General features: G+C 42.1%; 6 protein-coding genes across 10 annotated transcripts in view; 4 read left to right on the plus strand and 2 right to left on the minus strand.

The window, feature by feature from the left end:
* LOC108631862 (hippocampus abundant transcript 1 protein) overlaps nucleotides 1-1,087 on the minus strand; it is a 7,726-nt gene extending 6,639 nt beyond the window's left edge. For 2 of the 4 annotated variants that reach the window (XM_018036051.2, XM_018036050.2), the window contains exons 1-2: nucleotides 944-1,087; nucleotides 722-853 (exon numbers count right to left, since the gene is read on the minus strand). In XM_018036051.2, coding sequence (XP_017891540.1) covers nucleotides 722-853; nucleotides 944-982 — 171 coding nt within the window. In that variant the 5' untranslated portion in view covers nucleotides 983-1,087. Of the gene's footprint in view, nucleotides 1-721 lie in introns of all 4 variants that reach the window. The other 2 variants (XM_018036055.2, XM_018036052.2) reach the window with 1 other exon arrangement.
* A 72-nt stretch (nucleotides 1,088-1,159) lies between these two features.
* On the plus strand, nucleotides 1,160-3,789 carry LOC108631836 (uncharacterized). The gene is made up of 4 exons (XM_018036000.2): nucleotides 1,160-2,198; nucleotides 2,283-2,499; nucleotides 2,577-3,404; nucleotides 3,477-3,789. Exons 1-4 carry the CDS (start codon nucleotides 1,954-1,956, stop codon nucleotides 3,708-3,710), a joined length of 1,524 nt encoding a protein of 507 aa, XP_017891489.1. The 5' UTR covers nucleotides 1,160-1,953; the 3' UTR covers nucleotides 3,711-3,789.
* A 65-nt stretch (nucleotides 3,790-3,854) lies between these two features.
* Nucleotides 3,855-5,377, minus strand: p53 (transcription factor p53). Its single transcript, XM_018036002.2, has 3 exons — nucleotides 5,147-5,377; nucleotides 4,845-5,076; nucleotides 3,855-4,759 (listed from the first exon to the last, which is right to left on the minus strand). The coding sequence occupies exons 1-3, from the start codon at nucleotides 5,353-5,355 to the stop codon at nucleotides 4,022-4,024; spliced, it is 1,179 nt and encodes a 392-aa protein (XP_017891491.2). The 5' UTR covers nucleotides 5,356-5,377; the 3' UTR covers nucleotides 3,855-4,021.
* Nucleotides 5,378-5,865: 488 nt separating this feature from the next.
* On the plus strand, nucleotides 5,866-8,724 carry Nelf-A (Negative elongation factor A). Its single transcript, XM_018036115.2, has 6 exons — nucleotides 5,866-6,412; nucleotides 6,810-7,242; nucleotides 7,313-7,729; nucleotides 7,797-7,996; nucleotides 8,069-8,168; nucleotides 8,240-8,724. The coding sequence occupies exons 1-6, from the start codon at nucleotides 6,125-6,127 to the stop codon at nucleotides 8,470-8,472; spliced, it is 1,671 nt and encodes a 556-aa protein (XP_017891604.1). The 5' UTR covers nucleotides 5,866-6,124; the 3' UTR covers nucleotides 8,473-8,724.
* A 411-nt stretch (nucleotides 8,725-9,135) lies between these two features.
* LOC108631900 (peroxiredoxin) lies at nucleotides 9,136-11,889 on the plus strand. 2 transcript variants are annotated; one of them, XM_026819189.1, is made up of 4 exons: nucleotides 9,136-9,521; nucleotides 9,620-9,843; nucleotides 9,926-10,427; nucleotides 11,849-11,889. In XM_026819189.1, exons 1-3 carry the CDS (start codon nucleotides 9,471-9,473, stop codon nucleotides 10,383-10,385), a joined length of 735 nt encoding a protein of 244 aa, XP_026674990.1. In that variant the 5' UTR covers nucleotides 9,136-9,470; the 3' UTR covers nucleotides 10,386-10,427; nucleotides 11,849-11,889. The 2 variants fall into 2 exon arrangements, with proteins under 2 accessions (XP_026674990.1, XP_017891607.1); XM_018036118.2 differs by lacking the exon at nucleotides 11,849-11,889 and having other exon boundaries at nucleotides 9,926-10,446.
* On the plus strand, nucleotides 10,558-11,906 carry LOC108631902 (peroxiredoxin-like). Its single transcript, XM_018036119.2, has 3 exons — nucleotides 10,558-10,942; nucleotides 11,041-11,264; nucleotides 11,347-11,906. Exons 1-3 carry the CDS (start codon nucleotides 10,892-10,894, stop codon nucleotides 11,804-11,806), a joined length of 735 nt encoding a protein of 244 aa, XP_017891608.1. The 5' UTR covers nucleotides 10,558-10,891; the 3' UTR covers nucleotides 11,807-11,906.
* Nucleotides 11,907-21,345: the final 9,439 nt, after the last annotated feature.

A 21,345-nucleotide genomic window follows, 5' to 3' on the forward strand; every position in this document is an offset into this window, starting at 1 on the left:
TTTGTGTTGAAAATAATAATTATATTGAGATAATATTCTAATTAATTCTAGTCAAGTCATAAAACAAGAAAGCAGTAACTCTTGTGAGTGTTCATTTAAATAAAGTACAAAATGAAATAAAGAAGCTGGTTGCAGGTTCTTAATGTTTCATTGATTAGAATAACAAACAAAAGTTCAATCAAAAAACACTCATTATAACTAAATGTTAAGAACATTATTATTATCTCATCGTCTGGTTACAATTAGTGTATTGTAATCCCAAATTAAAAACGATATAAAACGTATGATATTTTGAAACAAAGACATGAAATCTATGCTTGGAACAAACTTACAATTATCAGAACAAAAATGTATGTAGTATTGCATTCTTTCCAACTTTTTGCATGATAATGGACTTTTCTAACGTGTAATGCATAAAAATGGATAAAGATTGACTCATGTGTCAATGTCAGAAATAATAACTGTGTAATCAGGCTGATGTCCATATCTCGTAATGATTTGCGATCTTGCGAAACAAGTTAGATCAATCGATCTTGTATTTTATTGTTATTCATGGATTGTCTAACAGAAGATAAACACAAAATAATTATCGTTAATACTTTGCCATGCGAAAGGAAATATGTACTTACTTCCGGCGCGAAATCAGAGAATAAATGTACATAGAAGGGTTGAGAGACGTAACTTAAAAATCTAATAAGTATTAAACTGAATGTTTCAGTACCGTAATGACCCCATCCTTAATAATGAATTTTCGGCTTCGTACGATCATGCCCACGACCTTCTTTGAGACCTTGGCGGGCATATTCACGCACTGCGCGCACAGACTCTTCCGCTTTTTCAGTTTCATTAATTCCTAAAAGTCCGATGACACCGAGCGAGTCATTTTTCTGTGATATCCTCACGCGAACACCAAAAAGCGTTATTGGCTTTAAATCGTTCTTACAGTCGTATCTACATAATGCTGCAATCCACAGTTAACCATGTCCGCAGCAATCACTACAGAGCCGAATACAGAGGTACAGGTACAGAATACAGAGAGCAGAACAGGGGAGCCATATGTTTCACAAAGAATGTAGAATCGGAAGTGTGACGGTCTTGCGAATCGCGAGGAACGCGAGCGCAGCCAAGTAGCGGCACATGAACCTCCATGCGAAATTAACCTCGAGACTGACGAACTCCTATCTGCATACTACCAAGTTTCGGTTGAACAATTCGAACTAATTCGATTTCCCGAAACAATTTATTCGAATTATCGACAAGTTTTATCACGCTTCCATGAAAATGGAAAGAAATGCAAATGAAAGATCTTATCTAATGCGAGATTATTTCACAGAGATACCGTATGATCAAACGTTTGTTTCCAACGTTCATTTACTAGATGATAATTTGATGATAATTAATAAGCAAATGTATATATCGATGAAAAATGTATTTATGTTCTCTGTTAAGTTAAAGAGAATGGATTTTTTGTATTTCCTATTAACAATGTACAGTTAATTTATAAGTATTAATTCATCTGTGTTGTCTGGGATAATTAATCATAATTAAGAAGCAAATGTATTGATGAAGAACGTATTTATATTTTCTTTAAGTTAGAGAGAATAGAGTTTTCAATTCACTTTGTATTTCCTATTAACATTGTACAGTTAATTTAAGTATGTAGGAAAAAATAGCGAAGTTACATTTTGTACCGCGAAAAATAAATGTCAAGGATACGAAATTGAGTAAAGTGAAGGTGAACAGGTATGAATTTTACCTTGTTCCTTGTTAAGAGAACAGACTCGTAGTTATTTTAAATCAGTTTCTCCAACGCGAGGATCACGTAAACATCGCGCGGTATCGTTCACATCCTCGATAATTTAATCCTCGATAATTTAATCATGCGAAGAATAAATAGAATAGTTATAACAGTTTCTTCATGAATACATAAAACAAATTCTATGAAAAAGAACTATGTCTGTTACATCTACTTCGAAACTTTTAACGGAGGCCGCGGGTGTCAAAATTTATATGACGGGAGATCGTAATTCGATCGATTCAACGTCCACCGGGAAAATTTGTGTAATTTTTGAAAATATAAAAGAAGCTAAAGCGCTTGGCAGATGTTGCGGATTTCATTTAACTAAATCTAAATGGGATCCTTATCCATGGGTAAGCCATGTTGAAGTCGAAAGTCTTGCCGATACCGCCGGTCTTAAGTAAGAATAAAAAAGAATTTACTCATGTACGTATGTACATTACAAGGAAGTAGAAGAAGAATTTAACACGATCTTTGCATGCAGAGCTGGTGATTGTTTAATTAGTATCGACGGGAAGGATGTAATTGGATGGAAGATTAAACGGATAGCAGCACTTGTTGAATCTCATCAGGAAGTCGATTTAAAAATGTTTGTTTGGAGATACGTCAAAGAAGAAGAGAAGGAAACAGATGTGGGAATAGCTGTCAAGGGACCGTTACCAGAAATAGCCGGCAAACTTGCAAATGCGGTATCCGGTATCGTGCGTACTGATAGTTTTTTACAAAGCATTTTTTAAATGCTGACTACAATTCTATAAACTATTATATTTCCATGTAGGTACGAGCTTTGGAATGTCCAGTTTGCCTAGAAAGTTCACTGCCCCCGGTCTCTCAATGCGTTCACGGTCACATCGTTTGTGTTGGATGTAGACCAAGGACACCTCGTTGTCCGGTTTGTAGAGTTCGATTAGGCCAAGGTAGATGCTTGCTCGCGGATAAACTTCATAAAACACTTGTCGATGTTTTCGACACGAGAGATAATTCATCCGACGATGTGAAATGTCGTACACAAAATCTCCGAGATCGACTTTTTGGTAAAAGTAATGAAAGGAAACAAGCAATGAAGGTAGAAGGAACAAGCAGTGGGACGAATCCATGTCAATTATTATTAACTAAGTTATTTCGCAGCGGATTAGAGAAAGCAGCTTCAGCGGATAATTTAGCAACGGTCTCTCTCCAAACATCAAGCGTGAACACTTCGTCGTTAAGTAATTTTAATCGCAATGAACGTTTGAATTTGTATGATCGAGCAAAATCTGCGAGTACCGGAGAATTGTCAAAAGAAACGACCAGAGATAATATCAATAGTCAATTGCAAAATAATGAAAGCGCTGTTAAGAGCTTAACTAGCACATCTCCAACTCCAGTTTGGGGAGGTTCAACGGATTCTGTCGCGTCTTCTATTGAAATTGTGTGCCCTTCTTCAAAGCAAAGCGGTTGTAGAGACATCATCGCGCCTGACGTAGTATTAGAACATTTGAGTGAAACTCACCAAATGCCACAAGTTCATTTTTATTCTATTTGCGTAAAGATTCCAGTACCTTTCCCGCTGGGTTCGGAAGCTATGTACATACTGCATCACGGCGAAGACCTCTTTTTCATACAGGTATGTTCTTTTACTTTGGTGAAATTCTCCTCATTTATGTAAAGAATGATGCCATGAATCATGAATGTACAGTGCGAGGAAGAAACAGTTTGGATCGGTGGCACAGGAAAAATCCCATGGGAATGGAGTTTGCATGGTCAAGGAGAGAATGGAGCTGAAATAAAGATAAGGAGAAGTGTAGCGAGTCTCATACATCCTATGGTATTAACATCACAACACATCGCACCTTTACCAGATGCTTTGTTATTGCACACTCTGAACATTCAGTTAATAGAATATCGTTCAGAAGAGCAGCATAGTTTGTAAAATTATATATATATATATATACATGTTATGAAAAAAGTAGCATAATTTTTTATTATTACTGTATTAGATATTAACAAGTTTGTCATATATCTAAGTATAAAAATTGTCAAAATATCACAATTTTAATTTAAAAAAGTACTTATAGAATAAGTATCAACATGCATTATAAAAGCTTATGATCTTCTATCGATCGATCGATGTTAATGGTTAGTACAAATAAGTTGTTAAATTCATAATATACATAAACAGGTAACATTGAAATGTATAAGTTTCCCTATTTAAAGAGCAATTATGAAAGGCACAGATATGTATTATGGAGTTTTATGCAGAATGTCATCCATGTATGGTTTAAAGAACTCGAACTGGCCAGTCCTCGACGCCTGGCCAGCCATTATATCGTATGCATATTTTAGAACAGCTAAATAGTTTTCTTTTCCAACGATACTTAACTGAACATTATATACATGTGTATCACAGGAAGGCATCATTTTCTTGGCATACAAACTTTCCTGTGGTATACAGACTTTCTTCTTTTTTAACTCAGGTTGACTATTTGGCAATTCATCTTCCTCTTTCTTTTTATCTCTCTTAGGACAACTACAAACTCTTACAGGGAGTCTTCTCCTGCCTAAAACTTGTTTATTACGATCTTCCAAAGTGAAAATCAATTCTGTCGGCCTGCGATTCATTCCAGATGGGCAGCTGTTCTTACATAAAAATTTAAAATACAGTGGCACATACTCTGATCCAGGCTGTGGTCTGTTAAGAGGCGTCACTATGGATAAGTGTTCATTCCTTTCTTCATAAACGGAAAGCTGATCCGTGCATCTAACGACATGCTTGATTACTCTTGGGTCTATTTCTCTATTAAACGCGTAAGTCGGTGCCATGTGATTATGGCATCTCCTGACTGGATCACTGGCGTACTGATCCAAACTAAAGACCATGGCAGTACGTAAAAAAAACCTGTCGTCAGGTGGTTGCCATTTGAAACGTAAAGGCAGCGTCTGTTCCATGTTGATAAACACTTTTTTCAGTGGTTGCGAATACTATACCAAATAAATCAGAGTAAATTAAAGTGATTTGCTAACAAAGAAAAAGCGTGAATAAATAATAGCTCAATCATACACTTACTACCCAATGTTTGCTTGAGTCTTGGTTACCCAAACAAACTTGAAAATTGTAAACACCGGCGAATTCTTCCTTCACAGGTATGACAGAATCAGATCCATGATAATATTGTTCTTCCACTTCATCCTTTATTTGTTTGTCTTCAATAAACTGTTGCGTCAAATCATATTTTTCTTCCATCTTATCCTCCTCCATTTGGAACAAAGTGTTTGTGCAGAACGACGATGATAATTCCCTAATTTAAGAAAGCGAAATTAAAGAATATTGAAGACAATGAAACGTTAAAGCAAGGTTGTATTTCTTACATATGTTTTATCAACATATTGTACTCCTCTTCAGGCAATATATCAGATTCCTGTGAGTCTATATATCCATTTGTACTTGACATCGTCCGTCGTGTATTGTTTAGAAACTTTAAAATGAAAATGTAACTTCGAATCAAATCTGACGTGCGATGTAGGAGTAGGAGGTGGCAGTCTGGCAGTAGGAACAGAGAGAAAATGAGAGTGCTCATGGCTGGGTTTTCGCGGTCCCCGTACTAGTGCTGCACCTTGTGGCCAACTGGGGAAGATGGTCCACCTTAGCATATACCAGAACCTTTTTAGCAGAGATCTGACCTGTTCAGTTCCACCGTAGCATAGATACACTATAGGTAGTATTACAGACGAGGTATACGAGTAGATTTTGCATAAAGTCTCGTTACTCTTGTAAGTTCGATATAAACAATTGGATGTAATGCAATAAGTAATAAAATTTAAATGTAAGACCCACAAACTGGGAAAAGAAGAATATACTTCATCGATAATATATCTACTCGTATATCTCGTCTGTAATACTGACTATAGTGTATCTATGCTGCGGTGGAACTGGAGGTTCTTGTCTGTGCTACGGTGGAACCGGACAAGGTAGATTTCTCCTACAAAGGTTCTGCTATATGCTAAGGTGGACCATCTTCCCCAGTTGGCCGCAAGGTGCAGCACTTTCGAAGTGGTCTCACGAGAGAACAAAGGCATGAGCACTCTCAGTTTTTGTTTTTCTCTCTGATGAGGAATAGGAAGCCGCCGTTTACACTTTACACCCTTTACACTGATCCGCACTCGCGGGAAATCCTTTGTTAAAATGTACTGGTCGATTTTCACTTATTTTCTAACAGTTCCGACATTCATGACGTGCTCTGTTGTCGAACAATTATATTATTCGGATAATGAACGAGTTAGAATGTCACGGTATCCTTGAAATATGCGGTGAGATGAGCAGAATTTAATTCGAGTACGTGTACGAGTATGGTATACGTTTGTGGCGGGAATAACGTGGCGCTCCGCGGCAATGTGGATCAGATGCACGGAACAAACGACTCCAATATGGCGAATGTGAGGGACAGTGATACGTCGTTGTGGCTTCATAACAAGCTTGGAACATCAAATGATAGCTGGACTGGGAGCTCGATTTGTTCGCAGCTCAATGCAGAAGTGCTACGGAATATCAAAGACTGTTTTCCAGATCTTCAAACGCAAGTTAAACTTAAATTACTCCTCTCGTTCTTCCACATACCGAGACGGAATGTCGAGGAGGTACTTAAAGCAGTGTTTGTTTGTTACGAATGTTTAAGGCGCGAAAAAGTGGGGGCGTTATTCGTAAAATATACGCAGTGAATTAATTACAATTGTGATTTTAACGCATTGAACATTTCCTAGTAAACCATTTTCCGTAAATCGCTTTTGTTTACGTATTTAACGTCTTTGAGGGATTCTAAGACGTAATATGTATGGCGATTGTGACTCACAGTTTTTTATTATATTTACAAACTTAAATTTCTTTTGCAAAATAACCTAAAAGCACATGTAATTACGTGTTTTCGAATAAATATAGGTTTCAACTCTCTATCTATCTTCTGTTATCCTTAATTCTTCTCTCATTCATCTATCCAATCTATCTTAATTTAAAGTATGATTTCATTTCATTTCCCAGTGGCGAGTGGAATTGGAAGAAATCATTGAAGTGGCATCGTTGGACAGTGAATTATGGGTGTCAATGTTATCCGAAGCGATGAAGACGTTTCCATCGACTGGATCTTTAAACACAGACATCACAGACTTGGATGAACATAAGCCTATCTTCGGGGAGCTAGTCAATGATCTCAGGAAACTGTTGAAAAAACAAAACGATCCAGCTATGCTTCCATTGGAGTGTCATTATCTCAATAAGACTGCCCTTACTTCTGTGGTTGGCCAACAACCTGCACCAGTTAAACATTTCACCCTAAAGAGAAAACCAAAAAGTGCTGCTTTGAGAGCAGAGCTACTGCAGAAGAGTACAGACGCAGCGAGTAATTTGAAAAAGAGTACAGCTCCTACAGTGCCTGTGAGAAACAGAGGAATGCCTAGAAAAATGACTGACACAAGTAAGAATATTTTGATTAATATTATTCTGAACTCCGAAACGAACATAAAGACACGAAATATTATTTTCAGCGCCTTTGAAGGGTATTCCTAGTCGAGTTCCCACAAGTGGTTTTCGATCCCCGTCGCTTACGAGTTCGTCGATGGCTAACAGGACGCCCCTTAGTAATCGAATGCGAAAAGACGGTGGTATCAAACTGCTAGATATCAATGAACAACCGCTTGGGTATGCCCAAGCGAAGAAACGAAAGAGGATGATGGAACTGGAAGAACAGCAGAAGAAAGTTGCGGAAGCTCAAGCAGCGGCTGCTGCTGCCGCGTCGACAGTTACGACAACGACGGAGACGTCGACGACCCCGGAATATGCTCAAGGATTGGCTTCGATCAATCCGCCAGCCACTCCCATCACTCCTGTCGCATCTGTACAGTCTTACGCGACGCCTACTACTCCCACTGCTGTAGTATCGGCAGTATCGACACCACAGACCTGTATGATTTTATATAAGGCAACGTACAGAAACACTAAACAGATAGTAATCCGATTTTTGTTATACAGCTACAACACCAACTACACCTACAACTCCAAACACAGTTTTACCTGTCGCTACGCCGACCGCCGTTATTACACCAGTGGAGACCGCACCCGTCGGAGTGCAAACAGTGAGACCAGCGCAAACGGTTACACAGATACGTATACAAACCACTGCGCAACCTGCTAACGCGGCCGCGAATACGAGGAAAGGATTATCTCTCACGGTGAGCGAAAGTGTTCACGATATAATAAATACTGTAACAGCGAGATCATCGGTCATTGTTTCTTATTTGTAGCGAGAGCAAATGTTGGAAGCACAAGAGATGTTTAGAACAGCTAATAAAGTAACAAGACCAGAGAAAGCTCTTATTTTAGGTTTCATGGCTGGCTCCAGGGGTGAGTATCTATGTACAGTATATTGTTGTCTTGACGTATGTACTAATTATCTTTTTTCATCGTTTATGTAGATAATCCTTGCCCGAAACTGGGCAACATAGTCACTGTAATGCTCTCGGAGAATATAGAAGAAGTGACTCAATCGGATGGTACAACTGTACCGATGCTGGTTGAAACACATTTCCAAATGAATTACACGAACGGCGAATGGAAGAGGATAAAGAAGAATCGACGAATCATCACGGAAGAATCGACTTCTACTACGACCCCTGCGCCTACTGCAACTGCGACAGCTTCCAATTAGAAACGAAAATGCAACTGTATCCGAATGGCAGTACATTACATGGGTCGATAGATCTGTTTTGTGTTACTCGAAAAATGGTTTTCCAAGAAACTGTTTCGTAGGTAGCTCCAAAAAGAATGCACAACGCATCGTGTAGCCTTCGCGCTCTTATATAGTGTAAACAGACTTGTGTATCTTGTTTTAATATTAAAACTTAAAAAATGTAAACGTTACAACTACGACAAACGAAAGAATTTGTTATTTTCAAAATGAGATTTGGATTATTCTTTTCATTTTTGCTGATAGTATCAATTTCGAAACGTCCTGAATATTCGCGGGAGGCATTAAAATTTTTATCGACTGTCTGGTTTCATCGGAGATGATCAAGTTTTCTAATCGGTTAATTAGGAACAAACGAATTTGTCGACGAATTGTATGATATCATTCATTGTAGGAGCAACTGGATATTCTCAGTTTAAATGCTGCGATTAACGTTCGTAATTGAAATTTATATATAAATGTTTAATTACTAAATAAGAATACAAAACTTATAACATTGTTATTTGAATAAAACATGGTTATATTGATTAAATCGTAAATATTATAATTTTCACCTAAACAATTTCTAAGTATTGCTCTGCGTCTGATTTTACGATTTCATTGATCAAATTTAAATTTTAGCCGGCCAATGACATGTCCGGTGAATAGTCGCCCTCTAATATTTGGATCGAAGGGTGCTTTGCAATTTCGACGGAGAATATTTCGTAACATTTTTAACAATCATTCGGTTAGCGATAATTTACAACTGGTCGAAAACGAGAACGCAATCGTAATAAATATAATCATCGAGTTTACGTATTACTTTATTAAAATGTGTAATTATTTGTAAGGAGAGTAGAGTGAATTATATAACCTCTTGGAAAGCGTGTATAAAATAATTTACATTCTTTTACTTACCGTTCGGTGAAATAACTTGGTCGTTTGCTGTGATTATTTTATCTGTTTAAATACGAGCAACAATGCTTCGTCTGGTGACTCGCTTATCTTTACGTCCTCGCGTTTACAAAACGGTGAATATTTAACCTAACTTTTTGAGATTTATTATGACATTTATCCGATGTAAGTCAGTTAACATTGTATATACGATGTATAAATGATATAATTCCAGGTACTTGGAGCAACGTCAACTTTAGTAAAAACGAAGCAACCATCGTTAGTGGAATACGCTCGTAACTTTAGCGTCGGTAACAAGCTTTATTCGTGTCTACTTCAGATCCTAAAACCAGCACCTGAATTTTCCGGGACTGCTGTGGTCAATGGTGATTTCAAGGACATCAAATTAAGTGATTACAGGGGGAAATATGTCGTTCTCTTCTTCTATCCTCTAGATTTGTACGTTGATCCAATGAACTATTAGCCACTTGGAAGAAATTCAGTATTTGCTTAAAAGTAACTTGTGTCATTTACTTTTCAGCACATTTGTATGCCCTACCGAGTTGATAGCATTCAGCGAGAAAGTTGACGACTTTAAAGCTTTGAACACACAAGTGATTGGAGTTTCCACGGATTCTCACTTCAGTCATTTGGCATGGATTAACACGCCTAGGAAACAAGGTGGTTTGGGTGGCGACTTGGGCTATCCTCTTCTCAGTGACTTTAACAAGGAGATATCTACGAAATACAACGTCCTTATCCCTGACGCTGGAATTGCGTTACGCGGTCTTTTCATTATAGACAAGGAAGGGGTATTGAGACAGTTGAGCATAAACGATCTACCAGTTGGCAGAAGTGTGGACGAATCGCTGAGGCTGATCAAGGCATTCCAATTCGTCGAGAAATACGGAGAAGTCTGTCCCGCTAATTGGCAACCAGACTCTAAAACAATTAAACCAAACCCGAAGGACAGCAAAGAGTACTTTGAGTCAGTTAATTAAACATCGAACACTTTTTCTATGCGCTAAAGTTTAATGTACAATATATTACTGTATCGTGATATTGGTTATATTGATTAAATCGTAAATATTATAATTTTCACCTAAAGAATTTCTAAGTATTGCTCTGCGTCTGATTTTACGATTTCATTGATCAAATTTAAATTTTAGCCGGCCAATGACATGTCCGGTGAATAGTCGCCCTCTAATATTTGGATCGAAGGGTGCTTTGCAATTTCGACGGAGAATATTTCGTAACATTTTTAACAATCATTCGGTTAGCGATAATTTACAACTGGTCGAAAACGAGAACGCAATCGTAATAAATATAATCATCGAGTTTACGTATTACTTTATTAAAATGTGTAATTATTTGTAAGGAGAGTAGAGTGAATTATATAACCTCTTGGAAAGCGTGTATAAAATAATTTACATTCTTTTACTTACCGTTCGGTGAAATAACTTGGTCGTTTGCTGTGATTATTTTATCTGTTTAAATACGAGCAACAATGCTTCGTCTGGTGACTCGCTTATCTTTACGTCCTCGCGTTTACAAAACGGTGAATATTTAACCTAACTTTTTGAGATTTATTATGACATTTATCCGATGTAAGTCAGTTAACATTGTATATACGATGTATAAATGATATAATTCCAGGTACTTGGAGCAACGTCAACTTTAGTAAAAACGAAGCAACCATCGTTAGTGGAATACGCTCGTAACTTTAGCGTCGGTAACAAGCTTTATTCGTGTCTACTTCAGATCCTAAAACCAGCACCTGAATTTTCCGGGACTGCTGTGGTCAATGGTGATTTCAAGGACATCAAATTAAGTGATTACAGGGGGAAATATGTCGTTCTCTTCTTCTATCCTCTAGATTTGTACGTTGATCCAATGAACTATTAGCCACTTGGAAGAAATTCAGTATTTGCTTAAAAGTAACTTGTGTCATTTACTTTTCAGCACATTTGTATGCCCTACCGAGTTGATAGCATTCAGCGAGAAAGTTGACGACTTTAAAGCTTTGAACACACAAGTGATTGGAGTTTCCACGGATTCTCACTTCAGTCATTTGGCATGGATTAACACGCCTAGGAAACAAGGTGGTTTGGGTGGCGACTTGGGCTATCCTCTTCTCAGTGACTTTAACAAGGAGATATCTACGAAATACAACGTCCTTATCCCTGACGCTGGAATTGCGTTACGCGGTCTTTTCATTATAGACAAGGAAGGGGTATTGAGACAGTTGAGCATAAACGATCTACCAGTTGGCAGAAGTGTGGACGAAACGCTGAGGCTGATCAAGGCATTCCAATTCGTCGAGAAATACGGAGAAGTCTGTCCCGCTAATTGGCAACCAGACTCTAAAACAATTAAACCAAACCCGAAGGACAGCAAAGAGTACTTTGAGTCAGTTAATTAAACATCGAACACTTTTTCTATGCGCTAAAGTTTAATGTACAATATATTACTGTATCGTGATAAAAAAAATAATGTGAGCGAAATATATTAATATATATATATTTGAGAAAATTTCGTTAAAAACAAAGCGGAATGTTATTTATTTTTATTTTCCCCTCACGCTTTAGTCTGGCAGTTGCGCTCCGTATTATAAAATTAAACGCGGTATTTCTCGTAATTTCACGTAATCGAGAGATTCGCTGATAAACGGAACTCTTTCGACGAGATTCAAAGCGTGCTCGTTGAATCAAGAGCAAAGGGCACGGGAGTTTGCGTTTGCGGTGCTCGAATTGAATGTGTAAGAGGGGATGAAGAAGGTGGATGAATGCGCTCGTATGTACATGTGTGATATAGGGAGGATTCAAGGGTAGAATCTAAGAGAGCGAGGATAGAGGAAAGAGCAGCAATCTTGTGTTGGTTAATTTGATTCTTTGTGGCGATGGAAGTAATAGCAGCGGGTCAAATCTCTGAAAGTCCGCCCCGGATTACCGTCTCTTCTCCGCATTTCCGCAACAAAAGCACTTCCCCTCGAATTTATGTAAGAATGGATCGGGGGGGGGGGGGAATCCAGCCAGCTCGATTATCGTCGCTTAAGCAATCGCACGGTCCAATAATCTATCATCTCAGCAACGTCGATACAAATTTACTCCTATTTACGTATATGCACGATACGTTACGTCACATGCATCGATCAGAAAGTAATGGTTCAATTAATTACGCTATTGCGATTAATCGATTAGGCAGTTTTTCGGTCTCTGAAAAGAAGAGACTCTTCTCTGGAGACGATATCGGTCGATATTAACGAGGCTCTGTGCCGGAAAGGAGGCCGGCTCCATCGTTCGAATCGACGGGGGCGCATTCGCAATGAATTTGTAAGGAAGAGCTTATTATTTTGCGAAGACGATACCTACCAACATGCCGGTGACGCCCCCGTAGGAAGGGATGCAGCAGCCGGAGAAGAGGGTCGCAGAATGTAAGATAGTCCGGGAAGTGGGGAAAAACTGAAAAGCGACGCCGAAGATAAACGGCTCATCTTCTCTCGCCCTACAAAATTCAATCCTCTCCTTTGCGAGCCGAAATCTCAAGATTAAACATATTCTGCTCGCGCCCTCTTTCACCCGACGTAAATTAACTTTCAGACATAGAGAAGTAGAAGTCGATAAGAGAGAATACGACTTACGTCTGCGTGTTTGAGGATTGTCCACCTATTTGATCATTCGTCTAATAATTGTAAACTCTTCCTTCTCTTTGACCTTTTATTGTTTTAACCAACGATAATCACGACATCATTTGGGACGGGGCGGGGACAAAAGTAATGATTGAATAAATAAGAAGCATGGATTATCGTAATGCTCGTTGATAGCTTGGACATGGATTTTTCGTCCCTAATTACTTCCTAGTCTCCGATCGCCTGCTTTGTTTCGTTCGCGTCCCCGCGATTATCGGGGCAGCTACTCTACGGCTTCTCGCTCTAATTGCTCCTCTTGTTCCTCGTAGCTAAATTAAACGACCATAACATTCGTTCTACCGATCGCTATTTTCTCTCTGCATTCAATCACCATTAAATACAATTACGAAATGTGGCTCATCGATTAAACTGACACCGCGTCGCGAGGACAAAGTTAAGGAAGATCGGAGACTTTCTGCCAAGTATACGTTGAAACTAGTTTTGAAAGTAAATAGAAACCCGGTAGAACTGGACATAGAATTAGACAGTAAAATTCCTCAATCTAATGGAAAGCGCGATATAAACAAGGGAAGATTTCACGTCAACATGCACCCTTTATAATAGTCTATATTTTATAATCTATAATCGTATCGTATCGCTTCCCGCGGAATAGAACCAAATAGAACTCGCTCGTCGTTTGAGCCTTCCTTCCTCAGCCCCCTTTCGGTCTTCCCCCGGGCCGCTAGATTTTCTCTGCCGCGTTCCCTTACAGAACCGTCTAATAACCCCTCCCTGCCAACCCAGCCCAGGAGGAGGACTGCTCCGCGAAAAAGAAACATTTTCTTAAAGAGGCATTCAGAACGCGGCTTGATAGGTGGATATTATATGTACATAGTAGGTACAGCTATCAGCTACCCTCTCCCTGGCCGGTGAAGAAGAAGGGTGCGCGATGACGGGCGGAGGGAAAACGCGGCGCAGCCACGAAAACGAAGAGACACGAAGGGATAGAGGGAGTAAAACGGGTGGGGTGGGGTGGGTTTGGGGGCTTAGGAGGGAGAGATGAAGAGAGCGAGAGGGTATAACGTTTGTGAAGGTCTGCGGGGATAAGGGGGACGCATCCATCCATATCCATTCCGTGTTGGCTACTGGGGCTTTGATTACTTGTTTTAATCTTCCGACTGCCGACTGGGCGAGCATCTGTCACTCAAAATCTGTAATTGCGCCCGCTACCGCGGCGGTGGTACTCCATCTATCCCCCTTGTCCCTGATCGTTGATTCGCGGCGGAGCCCGCCCATGTTGGCTCCCGAAGGGGCTGGTTCCTTGCTTTGAGCACTTTCCCCTATTACTTTCTTATTGCTCGTTTAGCACTTTCGCACTGGTTTTCCGGTAACGGGCTTCGGGCTAAGAGGACCACGGCCTGCGGATCGCGTACGGGAACGATCGATTAATTGAATTACTGCCCCTCGGTTCCTTTACAGAATTACATGTACTCGTGCAACGAGCCAGGCCTCTGATATAACTCAGAATATAATTCTGGCTTAAGCTTTCAATTGGTTCTCCAGTTCAATGCTAAAGTATTGGTTAAAGAAAGAATCGTTCTCTACGATTAATTAACATCGAGATTCCTATATCACTTGTCTTCGTAGACTGTTTCATTTTTAAGTGTTGGCTTTCGTAGGAACAACAACGAAAATAATAAAGTTGTTCGACGAGAGAACGGAAAAGTGAAAGAAAAAATCGATGAGTATTAAATAAACGAATCCCCGGCAGACTGTGCGAGAAGGCACTGTCGACGGTCCCCTCTATCGACTATCCACTTACCGCACGAATGGACGAGGTGGTCATCAGATCGATGAAAAGAGAGATTCTCTACGTTGCACCGATGCACGTCGATGGAAACTGGCCCGGTATCGGATCGACAGTAGCGTTGGTCTACAACGAAGCCAATTGGGCCCTCACCGTGATCCAAAGGGGGTTGAAAATACAGCGTGATCTAATTGTGCCCACTCAAACCGGACGAAAACAATGAAGCGTACCGGCTCGCCCGTTGCATTTAACTAAATGTACCCTTTGTCACGACCATTGCCTGCCCACCGTCCGCGAATTAGACGATAAAACCCGGTTTTTCGTTGTTTACTTTTACCAGTGAACGGGCATTGTCGCAGAAACAACTTGTCAACCCCTCGTGGAAAACCACTTTACGCTTTAATTACAAGACAAGACAATTCGGAGTTAAACCAAGTTCCTCGGTAAGCAGTTCTATAGATAAATTCGACGCTGTTAAATCGGAACTTAAGAGAGAGACAGTTTAGCTGTACTGTATAAACCCTTTTTTCGAGCTTTATTCGAACATGCAGTAATCGTTCTGCCGATTTGATTTGTCCGATTCCGGTTGATCGCATCGCAGGCGGCGCAATCTCGGTGATCGCGCGAGTAAGAAAGGAAGAAGAGACCGGGGACGGGTGCGGGGACTCGTTTCGCTCGGGATTTCTGCTCTCTAATTGTCGGAGTCATTCGTTCCTTTCACGAACGACGGAACAGATGCACCGACTTTGTATTCGAGAGGCTGAGTCCGGGGAACCAGGGGGGTCCCGTGTCTCTTGGGGTTATTTTCAGTCGATTATCCGTCCGGGCGTGGGGTCAACGCCGTTGATAGTTCGGCTCGACAAGTAAAAGAGTAGGTATTCACACGACGAGTATATTAGTGGGCCGGGGCTGGAGGGGTGGACGACTTAATTTTCGTCTTTACCCGTCACGACGCAGACGCTTGGACGCGCCGCCGCTCTCTCTCTCTCTCTCTAAAGTCGGTTGTTCCCCGCGAGACCTCGAGATCCGATTGTTTCGACGGCGGTGGTTCGTCGATCCATCGGCGACACGCGTCGCGTTCTTTTGTGTTTCATCGAGCTATGGCTCTAGCAATCATTTAGATTTAGACGTAAGGGTGCCACAGGCACCCGAGTAGAAAAAATAACGATGTGAAATCGTTGAATCGTTCGGTGCACTAACAAACAGAATAAAATCCCGTTATATTTTTTGTTGGACAAATAAGTCTCCGCCGGTATCCGGATGTTGCCAGAAAGATGGGAAAAAGTAGTGGCCAGCGATGAACAATACTTTGAATAAATCTTTCGCAATAAATGGCCAAGACTTATTTGTACTCCTAATAAATTATTTAATTAAAATGATTTCGAATCTGGAGTATGAAAACTGAGTGAATATTTCAATTAGCTAGAGGGTAAGGATTTTTCAGACGCGTATTCGGTGTATTGCCGACGCGGTGCATGGAGTGAAATCCGGATGGCACCTTTTTCTCTAACTGTAATTATCTGGCGTGGCTCGTTGTTCCCGGTCGTGTACAACTGCGGTCGAAATGCGTCGGGAAAAAGATCGCACGCGGCAAGTAAATGGATGGATGAACCGGGGCGAGAAAGGGTGGCCTTTGAGCCGGAGTGGCGTGGCGCGGCGAGTCCGTTGCTGCCAGATTAATTAACGAAGCGCTCGCCCAGGGTCCGGAAAAGGATCAACAACTCCGATACCAGGGATACCGGGAGCTAATAGACAGGTGGCCCTATCTGCTTAGCCATCGTTCTCGCTTCTGGATCGACCGCTCGATGCAATCGTGAATCAATCGTCGCGCGTGGCGAGCCGCGATCGATCCTCCGATACGCGCGACCCATGCTCTTTGGTACATTTTTGGTACAGCCAGAGATGAGGATTTCCGTTTCCGTCGTCCTTTGTTACTGTTTGCGGAAATCGATTTCTAACTTACGACGTTCCTTACGGTCAGCATTTTTTAACAGTTAATCGATGATAAACCAAAGTGAACTTTTCATATTGTTATCCTAACATTATCAAGAGTTCTATTGTTAATTTCGTAAGTAGTCTGTATAATACGGTGCAATTCTCTGTGATCGTTCTGATATTCTTCATCGACGATCCATTGATCGTTGGCAATTACTTACTCGGAAACGTTTATTCGAGATCGCAATTAATTATACAAGGGAATTGAACGATGTAATTACAGAGAGACGAATTACGAGATATTTAAACTCGCCTGTGTAGGTAGCTATCTATGCACGCTACATGAGTACACGTCAGGGCGTAACTGCGTTAACCGTATAGCTCTGATACAATATTAATCATATGCCCGTGTTCTCGTTATCGCATTTATTCCTTTCTCGCCAAGTTTCGACGCGGCAATCCTTCAGCTAATTGCTCGACTCGCGCCAACTCCTTGCCACCGATTGGCTCAACTCGAACCATTATCCGATTAGACCAGGCCGTTCGTCAGTTACGTTCATTATGTGTGCTAAGAAGTGTGCTAAAACCTCCGGATCGTCGAAGCAACGGAAGATAAAGTTTGGTGGTAATCAACTGGGTAGAATTAAATTGAAGAACGGGATCGGTAAAAGCTGTGCACGATAGCTGGGCACGATACGGGTTTTATTTTTCGCGACGCGATACAACTCGGCTCGTGTCAAAGGTCCGTCCATCTAAGTAATTACCGGAGCTTAGGAGCGTCACAGTTGGGTTCAACGATGTCGATTAAACGCGAGATAAGATACAACTGCTTCACCTTTGCACGGTTTGTGCGTTCAACGAGTAGTCGACTCCAATCCACAATGCTCCCTTAATCGGACCGTCGTTTATTTCGGACGACAGTTTTAAAAATATCCTCTTCACACCCCAAGCTCTCCTCGTGTTAGATATCTATCAGCGTACTGAGCGTACACGCGGCGATACGTAAAAAATAAAAATTCTCGTCCAACAGTCGTTCTGCGATTTGGATTCACATTTAAATTGAAGCGTATCAAATCCGAATGGGGATATGTAATTAAAAGATTGACGCTGAGCGCTTTATCGAGCGAAGCCGCAAGTATGCTGGGCTTGTGATTGAAATTTCGTTGGAACAGTTGATTACCGCCGTTCTGTGCATTACGCGTTTCGACCTTGTGTATTGCCGTCGTGAATGAGGATACGACCACCGTATGCGGTTGAATCCAACCAGGCTTGCGCGCATCCGTGTATGTGCGTGCGTACACGTCGCTTTCCCGGGAAGTCTCGTTACAGGGATGACGTGATTTTATCTCTGCAGCTTCATATGACACAGAGAAATTCATGTCCAAGTCAAGTTCGGTCTGTGGGTAACGCCCACAGATCGGGCAAGTACGAGCAAGTAGTAGAATCGCGGTTGGTCGCGGCGAAAGAGGCGAGCATGGACAACGGACGGGTGTGCTCGCACACTACTACTACTACTACTACTCGACAGAACGTATGTGTTGGTCTACTGATCCGAGGCCCTTGCTCACAGAAGAGCAGAGGAAAGAGAAGAAGCGAAGAGGAGAGGGCCCCGGCCGCGTTCAGCGTTGAGGCGCTGACACGGCGACAAAGCTTTACGAGAGGAACGAGGACGGACGGCTCGTGCGAGAGAGCAAAGAGAGGGAGTCAATGGGTATAAGCACTAAGCACGTAACTATAAAAGGAGCAGGAGGTTTCGAATCGTCGCTAGATTAAAAAGAGGCTCCCTTTTTCGCTTGCTCTTTTATGCCGCGCCCCACGGCTCGTATGCATCACGTGCCCACGATGCTCGTACCTCGACGGACACACACGGCAACGAGGGAATCCGTACACGCACCGACCGTTTCCTTACGCGCTCGTGTAAATGCTCACGTACGTATCGCGCGACGTGTACCACGCGCTTGTATCTACCCCACACGACGAGCTTCTATGGATATATTTTACATACTTACACGGGCGCGCGTTCGATATCTCGCGGCCGTAAAACCGTCCGCCGTAAAAAGCAATTCGATTCGGCAGCATGCCCTGCAAGCTCTTTTCCCTCGTTCCTCTCTTTCGGCATGTACACATATGTATATGTATAGAGGTAGCAGCGAATGCGGCGCCAATCCTGCGGGATCCAGGTTTCACCGTGCGACGTTCGAACCACCAAATGGAAATCGACTGATTTTTAAGAACACAGACACGTTCAGAGTACCAACCCTTGACACGAGCGATTCAATGGGTTCTCTACTGTCCAGTAAAACTATTCAATCAAATAAGTAGTTACACGCTATTGTCGTTTTCCTTGAAAGGGGAAGATAAAAGAGCTGCAACGTTTGTCCGTTGCTTAACGAGGATGTAACGCGCAGAGGGTGTGGCCGCGGAAAAGACGAGTCTCGATAGATATTCCAAAAAATTGTTCTTCCATTAGAGTAATTGTCGAGCTCCTGCGCGAAGCCAGGTAATAATAGTCACGGAAGGATCGCGTCCACGATAATGGCTGCCATAAATTGTCCGCGTCGCTCGCTACATCGAAGATCCGGGCGTCATCTGCGTGGCTCGGTCTGGTCCCCCATTCTTTTTTTTTATTTCACGTCGCAGCTGTCGCGGAGAGTCGTTCGCGCTTTATCAGTCTGTTAATTAACTCGATTAGCCGGACGATGAAGCTTTATACAAATGAGCCGCCTTCTGCGGTCGCAACAGCAATTAAGCCGCCGCTATCGATTGCGTTTCATCGCGAATCACGTGAAGTACGCGGACTCGCGTGTATTCCTACTCGTGTGTTTAAGCACAGGTCACGCGAGTTTCCCTCGGCAAGTACCCCGAATTTAATTTATTAGAGGCCGTCATCCTCCTTCTGTTCGACGTTCATTAGGAATTGCGGATTTTTTGTCACGTGACGCATCGGTAGAGGTTTGGACACCGCGGATCCGTGGAACGCCGCCGTGGCTCTACGAAAACTCGTGTATTCTCTCGAGGAATCGATTTTCCTGTTCCTATGCCGCGGTTGAATCGATCACGAGATTTGTCGGCGGACAGCGACAGGCTGGTTTCCGCAGAGAGAGAGAGAGAGAGAGAGAGAGAGAGAGGTACCTGACAGCCGCGTCAGTTAGCGGAGCATCCAGAGTGCGTCCATAGTCAGCCAGTCGATTTCAAGGTTCATGAAATTCATCGAACATCGCTTAATTCTTTATTTGTTCAGATCGATATCCGGCACTTGGACAAGGCGTGTCGTTGTAACAGCATCGTGTGTCCATTCTCGATTTGTACGAAATCGTGGAGGAACCGGGGGCGGGAGAGGGAAAGATGGCAGAAGTAACGAGACCAATCACGGGGCTAAAGAACGAAGAGAACTCTCGCAAAGCGAAGATTTTCGACCGGTGAGTTTACCGACCGGTGTAACACGATCGTCACTTATACGAGACCTCGAAGGCTCGAAGGACACGGGCTTCGAGGCCGTTGTCATCCCCTTACGTGTTAAATTACCCCGTGGCAGGGTGCAGGGAACTAGAAGGGAGACGGGGCGGGGTGCAATTCGACTCTAGATTGCAGTCGACAATGAGTCGGTGAATTTTCAATCCCCGGGACAAACAGGATCCTAATACGGTTTTTTGAATACCCGGGATTTAAATCCAAAAGCTGCGGAGGGGGCGGCCTGCTCCCGGGGCTAATTGGTGGGGCGGACGGGGGCCTGCTTTCGAAAGGTGCGAAGATCCGTGTTAAAACGAGAGTAGAGAATACGGCCGAGTGAAAGCAGTTAGCTAGTTGTTTAACAAATAGTTAGAGAAACACGCGCTCCTGCGTCCGTTTACTGGGGGGGGGGGGGTTTGAGTTTTGTTGAAAAAACAGCTGTAAACGAGAGCTGCTAAAATTGTTTCGTTGCGTTTCTTGTCGGCGAACGGCCACAATCGAAATTACGAGTATCTTCCCCGGTCTTGTAAAGTCAGGATAAAATCTATTCGATAATCATTCGTTTTATCTCCTATTCGCGATGTAGGCTGAACGCCTGTATCGACGTTTTAGAGATAGGAAAAACGCTGTTCCGGTTAGAAAGGCAACGAAATGGCAGGAAATCGACGTCGATCGATCACGCGGCTCCAACTACACTGTTTCATCGCAATTGAAATCGAGTTAATGAGTCGCTTTAAATATTCAATGCCATCGCTTATTAACCAGCCAATATAAATCGTGTTTAATCAGTCGAATCGCGTTTAATCCACCCACGGCGGTTTCCAGCCCGACCACGCGGAGCTAATATCACCGACGTTGTCGTCGTCGTGTCGTTGGCAACTCACGATGCGTTTCGCTTGAATTCTTTCACCGTCGCATCGCGTCGTTCGACTGTGCATATTGCTAAACGGTGAACGTTAAACGCTCGTTCTTTCCAATCTCCGATGCGGCCGCCTGTCAAACAAATGTAGCTCGTGCTTTCTTCCCGATTAAGGACGTATTGGCTATACAGTCAATCCCAAAAGTTTATGCACTTTAGAAACGCATTTTTTAAAAAGAAATCAGACGTCGGAAGAACATTGCTAATAATAAACAACAAAAA

Source organism: Ceratina calcarata, unplaced genomic scaffold (genome assembly GCF_001652005.2).
Source record: "Ceratina calcarata isolate Rehan_Ccalc_2016 unplaced genomic scaffold, ASM165200v1 scaffold97.2, whole genome shotgun sequence".
Lineage (NCBI taxonomy): Eukaryota > Metazoa > Arthropoda > Insecta > Hymenoptera > Apidae > Ceratina > Ceratina calcarata.